This window comes from Dioszegia hungarica (genome assembly GCF_025882075.1).
Source record: "Dioszegia hungarica strain PDD-24b-2 chromosome Unknown MKK02contig_8, whole genome shotgun sequence".
NCBI lineage: Eukaryota > Fungi > Basidiomycota > Tremellomycetes > Tremellales > Bulleribasidiaceae > Dioszegia > Dioszegia hungarica.
Window position 1 is genome coordinate 4637122 of NW_026515770.1, and position 19741 is coordinate 4656862.

The window sequence follows — 19741 nt, forward strand, 5'->3', positions numbered from 1 at the left end:
CTCTACAGAGACTCTGTAAGCTAGCCTCATCGCCTTATGAGGGTTCGCAGGAAGGACCATTAGCTGACCAGGCAGGATTCGTGGTAAAGATTCGGTTAGCTCCTAGTAGCTGCCCCGGTGATGCGGTCTATCATGCATAAATCTCAGCTCTAGCTACCCATGACTCACCTCGGCTCGCTCCTATTGTCAGTGTGCTAGCTGTCGCCGACCTGAACAGCTCTGGCTGGAGTCAGCTGCAGTGGCTGCCAGGCTGGCCGGTACAAGGAGCCACGTCATCGAGGAATGTGGCCCGGCCGAAAGTCTTCGCACAATTCGCAAAGGGAGTTCCGCTGACGCTCAACCTGTACTTCAAGTCCTTCTGCAATTGCTTCAAGTCCTTCTCCAATTGCGAGCCAAAGCATACTTCTGCAACATGACGGTGCATCCTCTCGACGTCTTCCCTAAGGAAGTCTGGATGGCCGTGTTTCGAGCCTGTCGCAAGCCTATTCCTGCTCCATCGTCCAAGCCCCCTCGATCCGAGCTACACTAATCTAGCCTGGCTGTACTATCCAGAACATGTCGTGTAAGTGAAGGCAGCTTAAAGTCATAGGTCGAAGCTGATATGACAGCTATTCCAAGCCCTCTGCCGTCCGCACTTGTACAAGTCGGTCGTGACGGCCGATCTCAGTCGCTTTTTACCCCCGGTCTTCACTAAATCCCGCTGGGAGTCCCTCGCCCTGACCGAGCACATCTACATTGAATACGAGGAAGAGGACTTTTCAATCCCCTATGACGTCCTCATGGAGAAGGGACAATGGGGTATTGTCGGCCTCACGGCGGACCGGAACGAGGCCTTTTCCATGATGAGATGGACGGATGAGGTTCGACGTCTCTCGGAGACGCTCGTGCGCCATCTGAAATTCGAGGCGGCCTTGGAAGTCTTCCCTCGGCTCAAGACGGTTGCCGTCTGCTCAATATACGGTCCACAAGCGGACAAATGGCGGCGGTACAGCAAGCAGCGGGATGACCTCGATCGCTGTCGAGCCGGTTGGGACCGCTTCCTGTCGGTCTACAAGGTGCAGCAGTGCTGTTACTGGGGCAACGGCGGGCCTCTCGGGATGCCCACCCTGACCGCGGAACCACCTCGTACCGACGCCCACCACCCACTTGCCATACAGCACATCAGCAGCCCGGTCGATCGGGACGAGCTGAGGACACCCCCGGGGGCGCCGGTCCGCTGGGTCGCAGCCATGGGCGCGGCTCAGAGCTGGCAAGAGGCGTACTACGACCTCGGGGCGGAGTTACACCGCAAGGCGATGCAGCGAAGCAGGATGGAGGAGTTCCTCGGTAACGCCGCCTATCTCATCCAGGCCGACGTCTATTGCTCGAGCAGCGTCCTCGGTCAGACCAACGGCGACCTCGTCCGTCCCCTCCTGGAGGTTGCGGGCGAGAAGGGTATCAGCTTGTATCCCGACGCCAGCGTACCGGTCGACGCTCAGCGCGCTCTGGCGGCCAAGCTCGGTCCAGAAATGCACGACTGGATGCGGGATGACGGGTGCGACGAGTTTCCGGACGAGGTCCGGTGGCATGCCTCGTGCGATACGCCGGTGTGTGAGGCGTGCGGATGGCATCCGGTGTCGACGGGGGATGAGCCATGGTATGGGTCAGCAGGAGAGAGAGTGCCGTGGTTGATGGAGACGGAGGAGGGGAAGAAGCGGGCGGCGGTAGAAGTTGCGAAATGGCAGCGAGAGGAGCCGTGAGGAGCCGTGAGGAGCCGTAAGTCAATCGTGAGATATGGGCCTCAACGTTCAACGACAGATCGAGCTGATTGTGTAGACCAGCGGACTTCTTTGACCACTTGTGATCCACTGCGATAGCGCGTCTCTTGGAGATGCTCTTCTATTCCTTTACATGCAGACATATACAACATCTCGATCCGATACATCATCGCTGCTCGCTTATGCCCGTCCACTCCTTCTCTGCGTACCGCTTCAAATCTCCATTGACCCCCTCAAAAGCAATCAGCGTCTTCTTCCCGCCCATACTGTCCGGGCTCTCCATCCAGTAGCTGAGCAGACCCGTGAAGGCCTCCGACTGGGTCAAGATGGTGTGGTCAGCGAGCGTGGGGTGAGGGAGGAAGGTGAAGATGTGGGTGCCGGTGAGGACGCCGTACCATGGTCCGACCCAGCGGAAGGTGGTCGGTGTATTCTCCTGGTTCGTCAGCATCAGTATCGGGGGTATGAGCATAGGACGCACCAACACTGTCTGATTGAATGACATCCCAGCTATCTCGCTCCGCATCTTATCGCCAACAACCAACTCTCCGCCCGAGGTTTTTCCAGGTGTGAGTGACCGGATTGACTTGATCCAGCCGGAAGTATGCCATGCGTGGAGCTTGCTAAAGTCGACAAACTGCACCCGTCATCAGCTTTATCCCTTGGCTCGGAGGGCAGGGAAGGATAATGAGGACAGCGAGACTCACGATATCTCGCACAAAGATCGGGGTTGCAGCAATGACAGTCTCAACGGTAATCATCGTAGGAGAAAAGCTCTGATGGCACAGAAAGCAAATATGGTGATGTTGGGAGTGACAGTCTTTGGGGTCAAAAGCTTTGCGATTCGGAGATCTTGTTGATGGAGAGTTGTGGGGAGGGAGGAGAGCGAGAGCGTGGCCGTCTTATATGCCACGGGCAGCGTTATCGGCCATACTTCGCTGTCGAGGGCTGTTCGGCGATGACCTCCAATGCTCCCATAGTGGCCGAGTCCGAGGCACGTGGGTGTCACTATCATTGACCGGCCACAGACAGCACATGTGCTGCTTGAGGAATAGCTGGTGGGATCTGGTGGGCCCGTACCCGCTCAGCGGCTCCGAGCCTATGTGTCGCCGGCCTGCCCGATGCCGAGGAATGTGTTGCTCGGTCCCCGAATAACAAGCTCTCTGGTCAGATTGGAAGACTTGCTGTTGGCAATGAACAGACCATGCAAAACCCCAGAGATATGCATCAATCCAGATCGCCCCTCACCCTATACACCTCTACCTCCTCTCGTACCGTCTCTTGCACTTCCAGGACCAGGCCCAATCCCCGGGCTTCCTCCCTCATCATACCCTCCGGCCGCCCCTCCCCCGCTCCTCTCCCTCCCCTTCCACGAAATAGCCAGCGGCGCCGTACTCCTCCCTCCCGTCCTCTCCCTCTCTCTTTGTTGTACCTCCTCACCCTCATCATCATACCCATACGCATAATCCTGCAATACCTCGCTCGGCGACGTCGCCATGCCCGCCGCTTGCGCGTGTCCGCGGAACCCCTGCCCATCCATCGGTGTCTGCGGGATGACATACCCCGCAAAGGGGGAGGCCATGTCGTAGTTCTGGAACCCGCCCGTCGGGGCTGGCGTTGGGTCAGGAAATGAGAATGTCGGAAGGGCGGAGGGGGAGCTGGACGATGCGGGCGGCTGGAGGAGGGTGGTGAGGAGGAATGTGAAGTCTAGTCCGACATCGCGAAGAAGCTGTTGGAGTCAGCTAAATAGCTCGATAGAGAGGCGATCCGAGCTTCTAGCTGGACAGAGACGAGGCGCTTACTTTACGATTATGAGATGCAGTGACGCGGATACATTCCTCCGCAACCTGATTGGCGACATTGGGGGCATAAACTTGTCGGCGGAACATCTCGGCGAAGAGCTCAACTTGTTGCTTTGCCCAAGTGATGAAGCCTGACATATCAGCTTTACCGAAGCTGTCGAGTAAGAACCCCATCACAACTCACCAGAAGCCATTCCATTCTCCTTGAACGAGGTCATATACCAATCCCCCGTATTTCTGATCACCGTAAAGCACACTACTGCCAGCTCGCTGATATACAAGCTGATATCACCCTCAGCCCTGATGGCCCGGACGAGGTGGAGCATCGACTCTTTTCTCGCACCCAGAAAGCTGTCTCGGGCTTTCTTGCCTTGGCCCAACCGCACCAGTAGGTGTATCAGGCGGATCGTCTCGCTCTTCCGGATATCGGGGTATGCGAGGTCGGCGGTGAGGGACGCGATGAGGGTTGGGCGGAGATGGTTCATGCGAGTGGTGAGGAGGGTGAGGGCGGATGCGTTCGGAGCGGCAATCTTCAACAATTCCTCACCTGTACAGTTAGCTGTATCCCCGCAGAAATACGAAGGACGGCTGCAGCTCACCCTTCTCTACCTGCTCGACTGCTTCTTCCCAGTCTCGAGTAGCAATCGCCATGGTCAACTCATCCCCAAAATCGTCAATCCAACGGAGATCTTTCGAATCTGCCAGGGAACCGCCGATCGTCGATAAAGGTCGATTTGGCTGGAGCAGGCTCGCCGCCTTGTCCTGAGTGGCATTCTGTAGGTAAGCTCTGCGCTCCCCGATTTCCGCACCAGGCTGAAGCAGCTCACATCGCCATGCCACATCGTCCTTCTCCTCTCCTGCTCCTTTTCGCTATCTTTCCGCTTCTTCTCGCTCAATTCCTGCGAGACCTGCCTAAACGCAGCTAGCAGGGCCTTCTTGTCTTCTGCTTTAGATGTTCGGTAGACGCATACTTCCTTCCCCCGTCGGATCTTGAGTGCGTTCGTAAGGTCTAGTTGTCAGCTATGCCAATATGGTCAGAGGCTTCTTAACTTACCACCACTATCCTTGACGTCGATGACGACCAGATCCGCCAATACCCAGCATCGCTCAGCTACCATTCTCCCTCTTTCCCTCCCCTTCTCATCCGCCCCTCCCAATGCCGTCGCCGCGGTTTTCGTCCGTCGTCGACCAGCAATGAGAAGCAGATCACTCAGCAAAAACAGGCTGACCGACTGTTTCGCCTTGTATGTTGCTGGGTTGAGCTCGACAAAGTTGTGCGTGTCGAATACGAGGTGTCGGCCGGGTACGAGAGGGAGATATTTCTGAGATCCCTCGACGGTGGACCAGAGGGTGGTGAGCTGCTGGCGATACAGCTGTTGCAGGTCGAGGATAGAGTTCCGGAGAGTTCGTTTTCGCTCCACTATCAAGATCAGCTAAGGTCAATCGCTGAATTAGGTCGTAGACGCACTATTTCCGCTCTTATCGAGTGTCGGCGCGAGGGTATCGCTCATTCCCATGAGCTGAGGCAGGTCCTTCCATTGGCCCAATAGCTCTTTCAGCTCCAGCATGTCATTCTCCAGAGTGGATATCTCCTTGGAAATGGTCACGAACTCAGCGTAGCTGGGGTGTCAGCTCAAGGGACTCGGTCCCATTTGGCGGACTCACTGCTTGAAAACACTCCGCTGCATCTCCTTGGCGTTCTGCTGCTTATACCGCTCCAACGCCGCCCTGAACCGCTTCTTCTCCTCCTCATCCGCCCCCGTCAACGTCCGCTTGATATACGCCGCCATATCGAATCCATCCTTCCCAAACTCGTCAAAGTCCCACTCCTGCTCACGGCTGGTGTCGACCGCTCCACGCCGCCGAATGGACTCGTCTCCACTCTGGATTTGAGACCGCTTTGCACCCGGGACCGCTGGTCCTGCACCCTGCGCAAAGGAAGGTGAGGAGAACTGGTCGAAGCGAGATACGGCGACGCCCATGTCGGTAGGCAAGTCGTCCTCTTCCTCCTCGCGAATGGTCGGCTGGGGCGCGAGACCCTCATATGGATCTCCGCCGAGGAATGAGGAGCCGGGAGCACCGGGCATAGGCGGGGCTTCAGAGTACAGCTCGCCAGGGCCTGCATATCTAACGGGGTCAGCTACGGCCTGAGCTGGACGATCTGTGCACGGTAGCTGACCTCATGCTCATGCGCCTCTTGATAGCATCCCCGACCTTGCTCTTCCGCGCGTCTCTCCGTCTCTCGGGCTCGCTCGGGCCTGAGGGGAAAGCATCTCGCGGAGCGGGTGGAGGTCCTCGGCTGGCCGGGATGAATTGCGAGGGGCGGCGGAGGGACGCCATTTTGACTGGGCGAGTAATGGTGCAGCGCTATGTGTGGTCGCCAGATGGTAGCTGCTGCAGCTGCGAGCTGGATGGTGTTTGTGTGACGTCAGCAGCGTGACAACGCTCAGAGGCACATCCGTGCGTAACTTCTCAGCTTGAAAGCTTCGCAAGTTCCTCGCGATGAATCTTCCCTTCATACATCTTCCTACCTAGATCAGCTTGGATCACGTGAATAGTCCAGCTCACGCAGAACACCGCTAGGAGTCACTGGAAAAAAATCTCATCCGTCGAAAATCCTCAAAATGGCGGACGTCATGATGGCCGAGCCCTCCTCCTCCACCTCCGCTTTGACTAGGCGAGAACATCTTGCGAAGACCTTTGAGGCCTACAGAGCCGAGCTTGACGCCAATGTAAGCTTATACAGGTCCTGACGGGTCCACACAGCTGATACCACAGACCGAGACCCGAGAACGCCTCATCATCTTGTCCCGCTCAATCACCCAGATGTCCAAGAAGCTCATCTTCCACCTCCATCGCGGCGCCACTTCCGGCCTGGTCGCGCGGGCGAAGAACATCAGGGATGGCAAGGGCAAAGAGAAAGAGATTATCGCCAATTTTGAAAAGATCAGGGCGGAGCTGGGAAGCGGGGAGTCAGCCGAGAGCTTCTGGCGATGGGCACGGCCAGTGTGAGTTGATGGTTCTGGTCCACTTGCAAACCGCTTGCGGTCAACGTAACTGACACGACAGTTCTCCGGGGTTGGAGGAATACATCGAAGCAGTCTCTTTCCTCTTCTACCTTGAGACAGGACGCTTGATCTCCTTAGCCGAAGTTCAGAAGGGGTTGTCCAATCCTCAGACAGAAGAACCGGTAAGGCATTCTCTGGAGAACCGCTTGGGTTCGAGCCTCAGAAGCTTACCCTGCAGTATGTGGTCGTGACACCAGAAGACTATATCCTCGGCATGTCCGACTTGACTGGCGAGCTCATGCGATACGCGACAAACGGTGGGTACACTCCCGCATGGTCTGCCCTTCGCCGAGCTGACATGTCCAGCTCTGAGCACAGGCGATCACGAGACTCCATTGGCTGTTTGCGAGTTTGTGCGGACCGTCAAAGTCTGTAAGTCACCCTCTTCCCGGCTACCAAGGGCAAGAGTCAGCTCAGCTTAGGAGATTTGCTGACATCGCAGACTTCGATGGTATACCTCCTTATCAGCTCCACAAGCTTTCCAAAAAGCAGGACGAGACCACCCGCTCTCTGGTCAAGATAGAAAAAGGTAGGCTCTACGACCCTCACCTCAGCCGAGGATTGGTCAAGCTCACTCCTACCAGTCTGCTACTCCCTGCGACTTCGCCTCATCGAGTTCGCGGATCGGCCAGATATACTGAGGCAGATGGCGAGCCGGGCGCTGGATGATGCGCGAGGAGATGAGCCAGCAGGCAAGGACGAGGAATGAGTCGAGGCCGATTGGTAGCGAGCAGATATATTATCGGTAGGGCGTCTCAATATTTGAGGGAGCCGGGGGCCGCTTGGCACATCGTCACCCATGTATCCATCATCGTTCCATGGGGGCCTATCCTAATAGCTGTACTGGCTCTGTTCATAGTGATTGCATGCCCCGGCATCCAAACAGTCCTAGCTTTGAATGCGATGTCTCATTTTGGCCCCACCCATCCGCAAGGAATGTCAACACTCTGAGCTAATTCCAGATCCGGCCTTCTCAACTTCTCACTCCTCCTCTTTCTTCAGCTGTCCTACCCTCCGCTACATACACGACCATCTCATCATGCCCATCATCGACAAGATCAAGGATGTCTTCAGCTCGGACAAGTCCAGCTCCAGCAGCACCGCGACCGGCGCGACGAGCACAGACGCCCATCACGCCCAGCCCGCTGTGGCCTCCACTACCTCCGCACCGACTGATGCCGCTGTCAAGTCCAGCACTACGGCAGCTCCCGTTGCTGCTGCTAGCTCTACTCCGGCCGCCTCTTCTGGAGTCGCGTTCGATGCGGCCAAGGTGAAGGTCATCTTCGTTCTCGGCGGTCCGGGAGCTGGTGCGTTCCCCATTCAAACATCACGCTTGGGGGGCATTACAGCTGATGATGGCAGGCAAGGGCACGCAATGCGAGCGCCTTGTCCGAGACTACGGTTTCAAGCATCTTTCAGGTCAGTCAGAATCTCCTGCCACCTCACGCTCCTTAGCAGAACGAGCTTTATGCGACCACACTCGCCGAAGCTGGGCTTCTGCTGACATTTACAGCTGGTGATCTCCTCCGAGCCGAGCAGAACCGTGAAGGCTCGACCTACGGCGAGATGATCAAAGATCACATCCGGCAGGGCCAGATCGTCCCTATGGAGGTGACTGTCAAGGTGAGACACTCCGCTGCCTCTCAAAGGCCTACGTGGGGTTTGCGCTAAAGCGGTAGCTCCTCGAAAACGCCATGCACGACACCCTGAAGTCTCCGCCTACTTTCACATCTGGCTCATCCAAGAACCTGGAGCAGGAGTGGACCGGCGGGAAGGGTCGTTTCTTGATTGACGGGTTCCCGAGGAAGATGGACCAGGCCCTCAAGTTTGATGAGTCTGTGAGCATCCCCCATCATATCCGCGAGTGAGAAACGCAGGCCGCTAATGGCATCAGGTGTGCAAGTCCTCTTTCGTGCTGTTCATTACGACGACCGAGGAGGTCATGCTCGACCGACTGCTCGAGCGGGGCAAGACTAGCGGGCGGGACGACGATAACCGAGAGAGCATCACCAAGCGCTTCAGTGCGTTTCTTTCTTTCTCTCTTATCTCGGCAACCACTACTAATGACTAACAGAGACCTTCATCGAGACGTCTATGCCGGTCGTGGACTACTACCGGAAGCGCGACCTCGTGGAGGAGGTACGACTATCCTGCCTTCATTACGCTGATGAGACTGATGAACATAGGTCGACTCCTCTCCGTCGCCCGATGAGGTGTATGCGAACGTCCAAAAGATCATGGACAAGCGCCTCGGGACCAGCAGCGCCAACGCTGCTTCTAGTGCCGCGCCGGCAGCACACACTCCGACCTCGTCCTCTGTCGCTCCCTCAGCCGTCTCAGGGCACGGTGAGACATCGACTTTGCCGCCATTGTCGGGTGGTCAGGCTGCGCCGGTCCTGGGTGCTGCTATCTGAGCGGGTCACGGAGCATAGTGACAGGTCTCGGTCCTCTGGATTCAAAAATCGTGAGGGACGAGTGATACGGGTGACACCGGTAGAATACGTGACACATACATGCATACCTATACTGGCCCATTGTACGGGAGCGCCGCGTTATTCGTGATGATGCGTGAAGTGCGAAATAAACCTGTATGAATGTGTAGAAACCCCCCGCAAGACCTCCTGCTCCCCTCAATACGCCTCCACCATCATGTTGGTCCGTTTCTCCCTACCCTGCTTGAAGGCCGTTTCGAAGAGCAGGGGCTTGCGCCTGGCAATGAGCGGTGCGGGAGTAACGATAGATGCTCTGCAGCTCATCAGCTGTGATCCTCCCCCCTCAGACTTCAAGACTCACAATGACGTCCCGCACCCCGGCGCAGGCGTGCCCATGATGATACACTCTGATACACCCTGGATCTCGTCCTTCTTCGAGAAGAGCGACGCGTCAAACTACCAGATCAGCCAGCTATTCCTTTGCGGACTAAAGGCGAGCTTACCAGGTGATCCGTCGTCTTTTCGAAACTCGCCAACATCAACACCGAGTCCTTCATCTTTTGGACACCGAATCGGGTGATGCCGAGCACCTCGCCCTTGTACGACATGACGTCCGCGAGGATCATGACGTGTCGCGGGTCGATACTCATTCCGTGCGACTGCATGGTGTGCTGGATTTCATTGTAGATTGTCGATCGGGCAGCTTCGATTCCGAGGACTTTGGCAGTCTCCATGACGTGGTTGGTACTCGTTTGGATACCGTCCACCCCTGTACCGTCAGCTTTTGGCCTAAAACGCGAGACCTTGATAACTCACCGTCGGTGCCCATAACCTCGGAGAGTCCATACCCAGTCACCAGCAGACAATGCTTTGGCGACCCGTACTTTGCCAGCGTCTCCTTCTTGTCATCCTTGCTGATCACCCCTTTATCGATCTGCGTCATTCCCTTGATCTGAATCTCCGAGATGGCGCGCTTCAAGAACTTGAGCCGCTCGTACACGCCATCACCCGGAGCGTCCGTCTTCCCCTTCATGTCCATAAAGACCCGCACGCGATAATTCTTTTCATTGACGTTGATTGAGTTAATGCCGATTTTCAGCTTGGGGGCATTGGCGATCGACTCTTTGATTGTCGTGAGGGTGATTTCGAGCTGAAGTCGACGGACGGTTTCGCGGTCGATATGGATCTCGATCCAGGCGGTGGTATTGGTCCATGATTCCTCGATACACGCCGCGATCTGTATCATCAGCTCCAAGTTGCTTAAAAGGGGAGGGTGACAAAGCTTACATCTCCCAAAACAGTCTTCTCCACTCGGGCCTTCACAATCCGCGCCGCATGCTCGCTTGTCGGGTTGACCAAATGCGCCGTGATGATCGGCGTACTGATCTCCTTGGCCGCATTGATAATCTCCTTGATACGCGGGACCCCGAGCGTGACGTTCATGGACGCGACACCGGCGAAATGGAAAGTCTTGAGCGTCATCTGGGTTCCGGGTTCACCGATCGATTGAGCGCCGACGGCTCCGACGGTCGATCCGGGTTCAATCTTGGATTGGAGGTATCGCGCTCGGCAGATCTCGAGGAAGCGCTCAATCTGGGATGCGGTGACTTTGTTGGCGTTGTCAAGGACGGCCTGGATGGCGGCTACGATATCAGCTTATGCCTCAAAAAGCAGAAGACGAAAGCTTACGATCGTCCGAGTCCAAGTCCGCCTGGTACTCTTCCGCCTCTTCCGCATTGTCCGCCGCTGGAAGCCCTCGGCTCGTGCGCTGATTGACCATCACTTTGACAATGTTCTCCTTGATGAAATTGTACGTGTTCTCGCGGTACTTGCTGTGACATCCGTCCCAGCCTGGCAAGAGGTCGATGTGGTTTTTGGGGACCGGAGCCTTCTTGCCCGGCTTGCCCTTACGGCCCTTGACGGGTTTGACGACCTCCTCGATGACGAGCTCTTGTGGCTGGCATTCGGGGTAGATGGCTTGCGCGAGTTGGAGGATTTCATAGGGGTAGAGTGGGCGGCCTGACCGGTCTGCCGTTCGCTATACGGTGTCAGCTAATTTCCCCTCGCAAAAGATTGAAGGCGCGAGCTTACACAAGCATGAGTCCAACTCCGAACATACTCGACCGGGGTGGCGTCTCCCTCCAAACACGCCGGATCCAGCATATCGTCTCCATACTGAAACTGCACGACCCCTCCGACCGAGTTCCGCACACTCAAATCATACCCCGTACACAAATCCTCCAACGCCTTCATGAGCCGCCGCGCCATGTATCCCGTCTCGGCCGTCTTGACGGCTGTATCGACCAGACCTTCTCGGCCCGAGATGGCGTGGAAGAGGAATTCGGGAGGAGTGAGGCCGGAGAAGAAGGAGTTTCGGACGAAACCCTTGGATGGGGGTGTGCGGGACTTTTTGCGGAAGTGGGGGAGGGAACGATCTTGGAAACCGTTGGGAATACGCGAGCCGGAGATAATTTGTTGTCCGACACAGGCGACCATCTGGGCGACGTTGATGACGGATCCTGAATGTCAGCTATGGGCAAGCAAGCAGGTAAATTTAGCTCACCTTTGGAACCACAAGTCGCCATGATGACCGGAGCGTTATGCCGACTGAGCTCCTTGAGACAGATATCTCCGACCGCTTGTCGAACGCCCGACAGCTTGCCCGAGATCTTTTGCTCCAGCGTCGCGCTCTGGTCGCATCCCGGGACGTTCGGCAATAATCCCCTCTTCGCCAGGTCGATGTTGTGGTCGCACTCCGCGTACGCCTCCTCTACCAGCCCGTCCTTCGCACCCTGCAGGATTTCCCCCGGAATGACATCGTTGATTCCCAACGAGAACCCCTGGTTCGCCAACCACCTCGCCGCGAGCTTCGCCAGCCTATTCATTGCCTTGGCCGCCTCGTCCGATCCATAATCCCGCAATATAACTCCAAACACAGAGTTTTTCTTTCCGTCTCCGACCGTCGCCTTGTCGAATACACCGCACATGACCTCCGAATTCTGGATGACGAGGTACCCGTCATTCGGGGACATGTCGAGTGGGAAGTTTGGGTCCGAGGGCTTTTCCATGGTTTTGCACTTGGCTTCGAGGTTGACGAGGATATGGCTGTCCTTGTTGGGACGCATGAGGAGGTTGAAGATTTGTTTACCGGTCCACATGCGGGTAGGCTTCCAGATGGCCGGAGGAGGGAGGTCGATTTTGAGATTGGCGTCGCCGAGGAAGCAGGCGATTTGGGTGAATTGGGAGCGGTCGAATAGGCGGTCCCGCCGAGAGAGGAGGTAGGATGCTGTGATGAAGTCCTGGATGGCGGCAACGATGGGTTCCCCATTTCGAGGGGTGACGAGGTTCTTCTTGACCGACATGAGCTCGAGAGCTTCTGTCCGCGCTTCCTCTGTCTGAGGAACGTCTGCAGTGTCAGCTGAGCACAAGTCAGCTGGCGCAAAAGCTCACGCAAATTCATCTCGTCTCCGTCGAAATCGGCGTTGTAGGGGTTACAAACACACTCATTCAGCCGGAACGTTCGCCAAGGTCGTATCTTGGCCCGATGGCACATGATAGACAGCTTGTGCAAACTTGGCTGTCGATTGAAGAGAACAATACTGATCGATCAGCTTCATGATCTTCCGTCGTCCAAGCCCGGCAGCGGCACTTACTCGCCATCCCTCAAGTGCCTATGCACGATATCTCCAATCTTCAGATTCCTGGCGGTATTCTTCCGGTTCTCGATATCCTTCACAACGTGCAGCGCTATCCGTATTGGCTGTCCCCGCTCGTCCATCTTCTCCAGGACGTTCGCACCGGGATGTGATCTGGAGCCGTTGATGATGGCCGCACGCATGAGTTCCATGTTGTAGTCGGTGACTCGTTCTGGGTAGGATAGCTTGACGGCCACTTTCTCTGGTACGGCGACCTGATGGTCAGCTGACTGCCCTCTTCGTGGAGCATACCCCAGCTCACCTCGTCAATCCGCAAGTTCGGGTCTGGCCCAATAACCGTCCGCCCCGAGAAATCTACCCGCTTCCCGCTCAGATTCCCTCGAAAACGCCCTTGCTTTCCCTTCAACCGCTGCACAAACCCCCTCACTGGCTTTCCCGCCACTGCCGCCATACCTGGCGCCTGCGAGTTGATGTACAGCGCTACCAGCTGCTGCAAGACCTCCCAATTGGTCATGGTATTCTCAATACCGTATCCTGCGTCCATCATGGCCGATAGTAACCGGTTTTGAGAGGTGATCTCGGCGAGCTTGGCGGTAAGGTCGTCCTCGTTGTTTCCGGCTTCGGACGCGACTGATGGACGGATAGCTGGAGGCGGGACGGAGATGTATTGCCAGATGTAATCTTCTGGACGACCTATTTCGGGGTGTAGGGCTAGTAATTCCGCGTCCTGGTGGATCAGCTTGATGCCTCTCTTCGGATCAACTTAGCTCACCTCTGCAGAGACCCGTTTGAACAGCTCCAACACCTTCAATGGATTCAGATCCTCCACCGCCTTCGCCAAATGTGTCGAGATCCCCTGCTGCTCCCCAATCACCGTCTGGAATCCCGCCATCCACTCCTCCTTCTGCGTCGCCATCTTGGACGCTCGGAATGGCTCGTGCGAGATCTTCATGACGCCCGACTTTTTGACGATCCCGTTCGCAGCGCCGCAGTGAGGGCACATGGTGACCTTCTTGCAGGCGGAGAGGACGGCCTTTTGGGCGGCTTGCCGTTGGAGGGATTCGAGGCCGGGTCGGCGGAAACGGCGGAGGTAAGCGGCACGGTCGATGTCGGGGAGAAGAATTCGAGCGCAGCTCTACCTATGTAAGCTGAATCGAGCCAAAGTGGGATAAAGCCAGCTCACCTTGCAGACGCAGGACAGCATGTTGATGGTGGGCCTAAAGTATCCAATGTGGAATACCGGCAATACGAGCCTGATGTATCCATAGTGTCCCACACAAGCTACCGCCTGCTCCCCACACGTCAGACACTGCTTTCCCTTCTCATTCGGCCCCATGCGCCCGTCCAGCGGCCCATGCGGTGCGGTCGTGCGGTCTCCATTCTCGTGTATCTTGTATAGGTCGGGGGTGGAGACTTCGACCTCTGATATTCTAACGATATCTTTGGGCGTGAAGGGCTGAAATTGGATGTGCTTTCTGGATGATCAGCGAGCCGCTTGCGATCTTATGTCAGGGAGGGCTTACATTCTCCTCGGGACATCCTGCGAGACGTATTGCTTGTCCTGCTGGTCGACCGGTGCGAGCTGAGGGCGGAACATGACGCCCAGGGACAATTCGAGCGGCTAGAGTCACGACTGAGACCCTTTCGCGCAGTCCAGTACAAGATCTGCGGACGTCGCTGGGTGCTGAGGAGGTGTATGAGCTGGTGAAGTGTTGAGAAAGTGTTGAAGTAGGAGGTGGCGAGGTGGTCAACCATATTTCACGTTCGCGTAAGGGCCTGAAGCATGACGTGGCATTCTTGGGACGCGCTTCCAGCCAGCCAGCATTCCTCGCCACCGCAGCAACAGCAACGCCAGCAACAGCAACGCCAGTGCACAGGCAACGTTCCTCCATCAGCTTTATACACCTTCTGGACACTAGCCAAAATGACTCGCCCCACATTACTGCAATCGCAAACAAATGCGCTCTTGACGCTGCTCAATTTGAATCAGCCAACAACAATAGCCTCCACCTCCGCTAGCACCTCCGCTTTCCCGACCGGCGGAGCTTCCACCCAGAACGCGGCTTTCGATGAAGCCACCCATGGGACGTTGGTGTGGAAGGTGTTGATCCTGGATGAGCTGAGCAAGGACATCTTGGCGACGAGTCTGCGCGTTCAGGACTTGAGAGAGCAGGGGGTAACGCTTCACATGTGAGCTAATTTCAGCTGTCCCGAGCGCTAGTATCGGCGTGCGGAAGCTGACTCATAGGCAATTGCATTCGCAGCGCCCACCTCTATCTGACGTACCTGCAGTCTACTTTGTGTCTCCGACTCTGGCGAATATCAAGCGAATAGCTGAGGTATGCTACCTTGAGCACGTTGTCAGAAATTGGGCTAGGCTAATCTAGCAGGACCTCAACCCGCCCTTGTACTCCTCATACCACCTCTCATTCACCTCTGCCCTCCCTCGCTCACTGCTCGAAGAGCTTGCCTCCCTCATCCTCGCCGATGACCCATCAGGAGCTACCGGCCAGCTCATCTCCTCGGTACACGACCAGTTCCTCGACTTTCTCGTTCCATCGCCGAACCTCTTCTCGCTCTTGCCCAGAAGAGAGATCCAGCAGGAGGCAAATGGGACAGTGGGGAAGAAAAGCCAGAAGCCGAGAGAAAAGGAGGTGGAAGGACGGCCGAGCTATGTGGTGTTGAACGATCCGAGGGCGAGCGAGCTGGACATCGAGGAGGAGGTTGAGCGGGTGGCAAAGGGACTATTCAGTGTTGCAGTCACCATGGGTATGTCATGCGTCAGCGACGCTGAGGTCTTACTGAGTCTTACTGATGAACCAGCTGTCACACCTATTATCCGGTGTCCGAGGGGGAATGCTGCCGAAATGGTCGGGCGGAAGCTGGAGACTAAGCTGCGGGATCATCTCGCCGCGACATCATCTCAGAGGGGAGGTGGACGTGACGCATACGGCTCAGACGCGTTGGCAAGTCTACAAAGACCATGTAAGTTATGTGTCTCGCTCCGCTGGACCAAGCTTACCGAGCAGTACTGGTCATTCTTGACCGCAATATCGATCTCATCCCCATGCTTTCTCACTCGTGGACATATCAGGCTCTAGTACATGATGTACTCGATATGAAACTGAACCGAGTCTCCGTCGAGGTGAGCTGCTTTGCCCACTCAGTGTATGCCAAGCTGACATCGCAGTCACCTGAGAATGGGAAACTCCAGAAGAAATCGTACGATATCGACTCGAAAGACTTCTTCTGGGCCAAGAACGCCGGAAACCCGTTCCCTCAGGTGGCGGAGGACATCGACACTGAGCTTGGGCGGTACAAGACCGATGCTGCCGAGTTGACAAGGTCAACGGGTATCAGCGATGTCAACGATGTTTCACAAATGTCAGTTTTCCCCCTTTCTCGACGATTCCTCATAGCTGACAGAGTACAGAGACTTCTCCTCCAATACTGCCAACCTCAAAACAGCCATTACCGCCCTCCCCGAGCTTACCGCCCGCAAACAGACACTCGACACACATATGAACATCGCCACTGCCCTGCTCCAGGCCATCAAGGAGCGCGGTCTCGACAATCTCTTCCAGGTCGAAGAAGGAGCAACCAAGCAGCCTAAATCCATCATCGTCAATACACTCAAAGGCCAGACGGACGAGCCCGGACAGACCGTCAACCCCACACACGAGGACCAGCTCCGACTCGTCATCATCTACTACCTGTCCGTCCCGGACTCGGCGCTTTCCAAGGACGACCTGGCGGAACTGGTCAAGCAGTTGCAGGAGAATGGGGTGGATGTCAAGGCGCTGGATTATGTCAAGAAGGTGCGGGAGGTGACGCGGATGACGATGATGGCGACCCAGCCGGCTGTGGTGGCGTCTGCTCCTCAGGGTGGAGAGTGGACAAGAGGATTCGGCGCTCTTGGCAGCAGGGTAAGCTTGGACGTTCCCTTGAATGGTGTACCTGGCTGATATTTCAGATCACTGACCGGCTGAGAGAAGGTGGAATCACCGGCGCAGGCTTCGACAACCTCATCTCGGGCGTCAAGAACCTCCTCCCCGTCCGAAAAGAGCTACCCGTCACGCGTATAGTCGAAGCCCTTACCGAGCCCACAACGGCCGCCACGCAGGCATTGCAAGATACGGATGACTACCTGTCGTTCGATCCTCGCTCGACACGAGGGAGGGCGCCGGCGCAATCGGGTAAAGGGCGACAGCAGTATCAAGAGGCGATTGTGTTTGTGGTGGGTGGAGGTGGGTATGTGGAGTATGGGAATCTGCTAGAGTGGGCGGCGAGGAGTCAGCGGGAGGGAGGAGGAGGTGGGAAGAAGATTACATATGGGAGTACGGAGATTTTGAATCCGACGGCGTTTGTAAGAGCGTTGGGAGAGCTGGGGGCGGCTTCGTAGACTTGGTGGTAGATAGGGAGTCATGTAATGTCAGGACAATGATCACAGATACTGATGTCTTTGACATGACCCGGGCCTGTCTATATCAATAGAGGACTCATTAAAGGCTGACGATCGAGACCTAAGGCTGACGCCGAACCTGTTGCGCTATACTGTACACCTGCCCTCTCATATCACAACCATCACAAGAATGATATACATGTACAAAAGCAGCAAAGTGGACGCGGGGAGCACGCAACAGGGTCGATGGCCGGATACATGAGCAACTTCTGGATCATCAAACAACTATCACTCGCCGCGATACTCTCCGTGAGGCGAGGGGGAGAGGAGCAGATCTTGGGGGTCGATGTATTCTGGAAGAGCAGGCAGCTCATCCCAGGACTCATCCATGGGGGACTCTTGTCTTTCAAGAGCTGACCTGTGCAGAGCAGAGTCTGCGTCAAAGTCGACGGCGTCTGAGTCGCGGAGACCTTCTTCACCTTCTTCTTGCGGAGCTAAACCATCTCCTGGCACTGGGGTAGCGGGGATCAATTCACGCAGGATCTCCGCCCAGTCCTCATCCCTCAGCTCGTCGGCTTGATCCACCCGGGGTCCCAGGATATGCCCAGCTGGCATGAAGCCTTGCGGTACATCCATGAGATCCGCATCAGAAAGATGTCGCTCATGCCCATCCGCGACTGGTGAGCCAATCTGAGCGGCAGTGTTGTTTGTTGGGGCTGACGGATGGCGCATCTCCGTGCCGGGCCCCTCGCTCGTGAAGACCTTTGCGTCCACCATCCGTGCCCATGCCTTCCACTCTTCGGGCTCCCAATTGCCCTTCCTGCACCTTCCGTACGCCCTGGTCCTCGTCATCACCCGGAAGGGCATGTCTTGTAAGCGCACATGTGTCTTTGCGAGCTCCAGCAACGTTGTCCGCTCCACTCGGGACCTTGTCTCGCGGTCCCATGACTTGCTTTCAGAGTCCGTGGGCGCCAGTCTCTTGAGCTCTTTACTGAGCTCTCCGTGTCGCTCCTTCGGAACCATCGCATAGATCTGGGGCTGAGACAGCCTCCTGGATTTCCGCACTGCTTCCTCAAGAATCTGGGTGGTATGGACAATTCTTCCCTGATAATTGAGCAGATACGCCTTGATCCAGTGATCGTCGCTGAGGCTCTCAGAGAATACCGAAGCTCCATCTTCGTCGCGGAGGCCAGCAGCCGTGTCTGCAGATCCGAGGCTTCCGTCACTGTCCATCGAATCCACTCCCGTCGCTTCAGTGATGTCGAGCTCCTCGGCACGCTGATCGTCCACGTCGGCGCCAGCGGGAGCGTCAGATGGCAGCCCCCTTGTGAAGACCTCTGCGTCAACCATTCTCGCCCACGCTAACCACTCTTGAGGCTCCCACTCTCCCTTCCTGCATCTTCCGTACACTCCCGTCCCAGCCATGACCCGCAAGGGCATATCAAGCAAGCGCTCGTGGGTTCTCAGGAGCTCGCACAATGTTGCCTTCTTAACTCGAGCCCTTGTCTGGCGCTCCCATGTATTGCTTTCACAGTCTTCGGGGGCAAGCATCTTGAGCACAGAATCGACCTCTTCTTGCAGTCCTTCCGGAATCATCGCAGATATCTCGCTCAGTGACCGACGTCGGGACTGCGTCACAGCGTATTCAAGCGTCTCGGTGTGATAAATGATTCGTCCATGATAGTTCAAGAGATAGATTTGGGCGCCGGGGTCAGTCAGCCCCATGGGATATTCTGACGCTCCTCGCTCATGTTGAGCCCGAGATTGGTGAATCGCCTCCACTGTATGATCGGGACGCCAGTCAACAGTCATCGATTGCCCTTCTGCCATCCCATCAGACTCGTCATCGTAGTAATCGAGCACCTCTGTTGTGAGAGCTTCCAGACGCTTGGTGTCGACAAAGCTAGCCCAACGAAGCCATCGGATATCTCCAGGTCCCTGTATAGACCCCGGCAATAGCGTGCCGAAGGCATCGGTACTCAGCATGTCCTCCATCGACAGATCTAGTAAGATTTGGCGCGATTCTGTGGCCTCGTATCTTGCCCGGATGAACCACCGTTTCTTGAAGTCTCCCAACGGAAGATCGGCTTCCGCCGAGCGTCTTTGCCATAGACCAGACAGCTGTGAGTTTTCCGCCTCACTTAATCGTAGGATCGACGGACGACGGTTGGTTTCACATCCCTGCGCGACTGCCGTCGAAAGACTCCGGCTTTGTGTATCTTGGTGGGCGACTCTCCCATCGTACCTCCATGTAGGCCTCTCGTCGGTGCCGATATTTGTTAGGTGTGATGTTTCCGGCATGATAGTCAGAGGAGAGTACGGAGGGGAAACTCCCAATTGTCGCTTGGGAAAGGGTCGCCGCTCGGTGGCGAGTCGTGAGCTGTTCGATCGCGTGTGAGTCTCTGCTTCGCCTTCCCTATCAATGGATCGACTCTTTTGAAAGGTTGCGGATGGGTTGTGTTTCTGACTCTCCTTTGATGACCCCGCCAGGGATCATCAGGCCGTGCTTCGCGCGAGGGTACGTGGCAGGCACGCGTTTCAGATACGCCACCCGGGCGATGAAACACGTCAAGACTGGCGGCGGTCGCCGCTGGCTCAGGTGGACGCGTTTCGTGTGTGTGCGCGCC

General features: G+C 56.4%; 8 protein-coding genes across 8 annotated transcripts; 4 read left to right on the forward strand and 4 right to left on the reverse strand.

Annotated features, from left to right (window-relative positions):
- Window positions 1–412: 412 nt before the first annotated feature.
- Window positions 413–1739, forward strand: MKK02DRAFT_45522 (uncharacterized protein; the record flags this gene model as incomplete). Its single annotated transcript, XM_053093467.1, has 2 exons — window positions 413–418; window positions 609–1739. The coding sequence occupies 2 exons, from the start codon at window positions 413–415 to the stop codon at window positions 1737–1739; spliced, it is 1137 nt and encodes a 378-aa protein (XP_052946592.1).
- A 184-nt stretch (window positions 1740–1923) lies between these two features.
- On the reverse strand, window positions 1924–2515 carry MKK02DRAFT_45523 (uncharacterized protein; the record flags this gene model as incomplete). Its single annotated transcript, XM_053093468.1, has 3 exons — window positions 1924–2190; window positions 2236–2391; window positions 2462–2515. The coding sequence occupies 3 exons, from the start codon at window positions 2513–2515 to the stop codon at window positions 1924–1926; spliced, it is 477 nt and encodes a 158-aa protein (XP_052946593.1).
- A 1014-nt stretch (window positions 2516–3529) lies between these two features.
- On the reverse strand, window positions 3530–5896 carry MKK02DRAFT_25053 (putative nuclear mRNA splicing, via spliceosome-related protein; the record flags this gene model as incomplete). Its single annotated transcript, XM_053086976.1, has 8 exons — window positions 3530–3687; window positions 3741–4103; window positions 4156–4318; window positions 4384–4565; window positions 4611–4976; window positions 5025–5176; window positions 5222–5683; window positions 5736–5896. The coding sequence occupies 8 exons, from the start codon at window positions 5894–5896 to the stop codon at window positions 3530–3532; spliced, it is 2007 nt and encodes a 668-aa protein (XP_052946594.1).
- Window positions 5897–6180: 284 nt separating this feature from the next.
- Window positions 6181–7333, forward strand: MKK02DRAFT_45525 (Translin; the record flags this gene model as incomplete). Its single annotated transcript, XM_053093469.1, has 7 exons — window positions 6181–6288; window positions 6335–6564; window positions 6626–6746; window positions 6803–6881; window positions 6931–6996; window positions 7067–7153; window positions 7209–7333. The coding sequence occupies 7 exons, from the start codon at window positions 6181–6183 to the stop codon at window positions 7331–7333; spliced, it is 816 nt and encodes a 271-aa protein (XP_052946595.1).
- A 423-nt stretch (window positions 7334–7756) lies between these two features.
- Window positions 7757–8870, forward strand: MKK02DRAFT_15552 (putative URA6-uridine-monophosphate kinase; the record flags this gene model as incomplete). Its single annotated transcript, XM_053085561.1, has 7 exons — window positions 7757–7931; window positions 7987–8043; window positions 8138–8247; window positions 8304–8462; window positions 8519–8645; window positions 8699–8763; window positions 8811–8870. Coding segments are annotated over 7 exons (753 nt in total), but the record flags the coding sequence as incomplete, so codon positions are not given.
- A 384-nt stretch (window positions 8871–9254) lies between these two features.
- On the reverse strand, window positions 9255–14309 carry MKK02DRAFT_25061 (putative DNA-directed RNA polymerase iii largest subunit; the record flags this gene model as incomplete). The annotated part of the gene is made up of 14 exons (XM_053086977.1): window positions 9255–9369; window positions 9418–9512; window positions 9560–9825; window positions 9873–10293; window positions 10344–10699; window positions 10746–11094; window positions 11148–11575; window positions 11620–12462; window positions 12507–12655; window positions 12710–12966; window positions 13014–13439; window positions 13485–13847; window positions 13896–14187; window positions 14236–14309. The coding sequence occupies 14 exons, from the start codon at window positions 14307–14309 to the stop codon at window positions 9255–9257; spliced, it is 4434 nt and encodes a 1477-aa protein (XP_052946597.1).
- A 327-nt stretch (window positions 14310–14636) lies between these two features.
- MKK02DRAFT_37282 (Sec1-like protein) lies at window positions 14637–17114 on the forward strand (the record flags this gene model as incomplete). Its single annotated transcript, XM_053089614.1, has 8 exons — window positions 14637–14902; window positions 14961–15051; window positions 15103–15481; window positions 15536–15697; window positions 15742–15857; window positions 15903–16096; window positions 16146–16638; window positions 16686–17114. 8 exons carry the CDS (start codon window positions 14637–14639, stop codon window positions 17112–17114), a joined length of 2130 nt encoding a protein of 709 aa, XP_052946598.1.
- A 406-nt stretch (window positions 17115–17520) lies between these two features.
- MKK02DRAFT_33925 (uncharacterized protein) lies at window positions 17521–19415 on the reverse strand (the record flags this gene model as incomplete). Its single annotated transcript, XM_053088815.1, has 2 exons — window positions 17521–17532; window positions 17565–19415. 2 exons carry the CDS (start codon window positions 19413–19415, stop codon window positions 17521–17523), a joined length of 1863 nt encoding a protein of 620 aa, XP_052946599.1.
- Window positions 19416–19741: the final 326 nt, after the last annotated feature.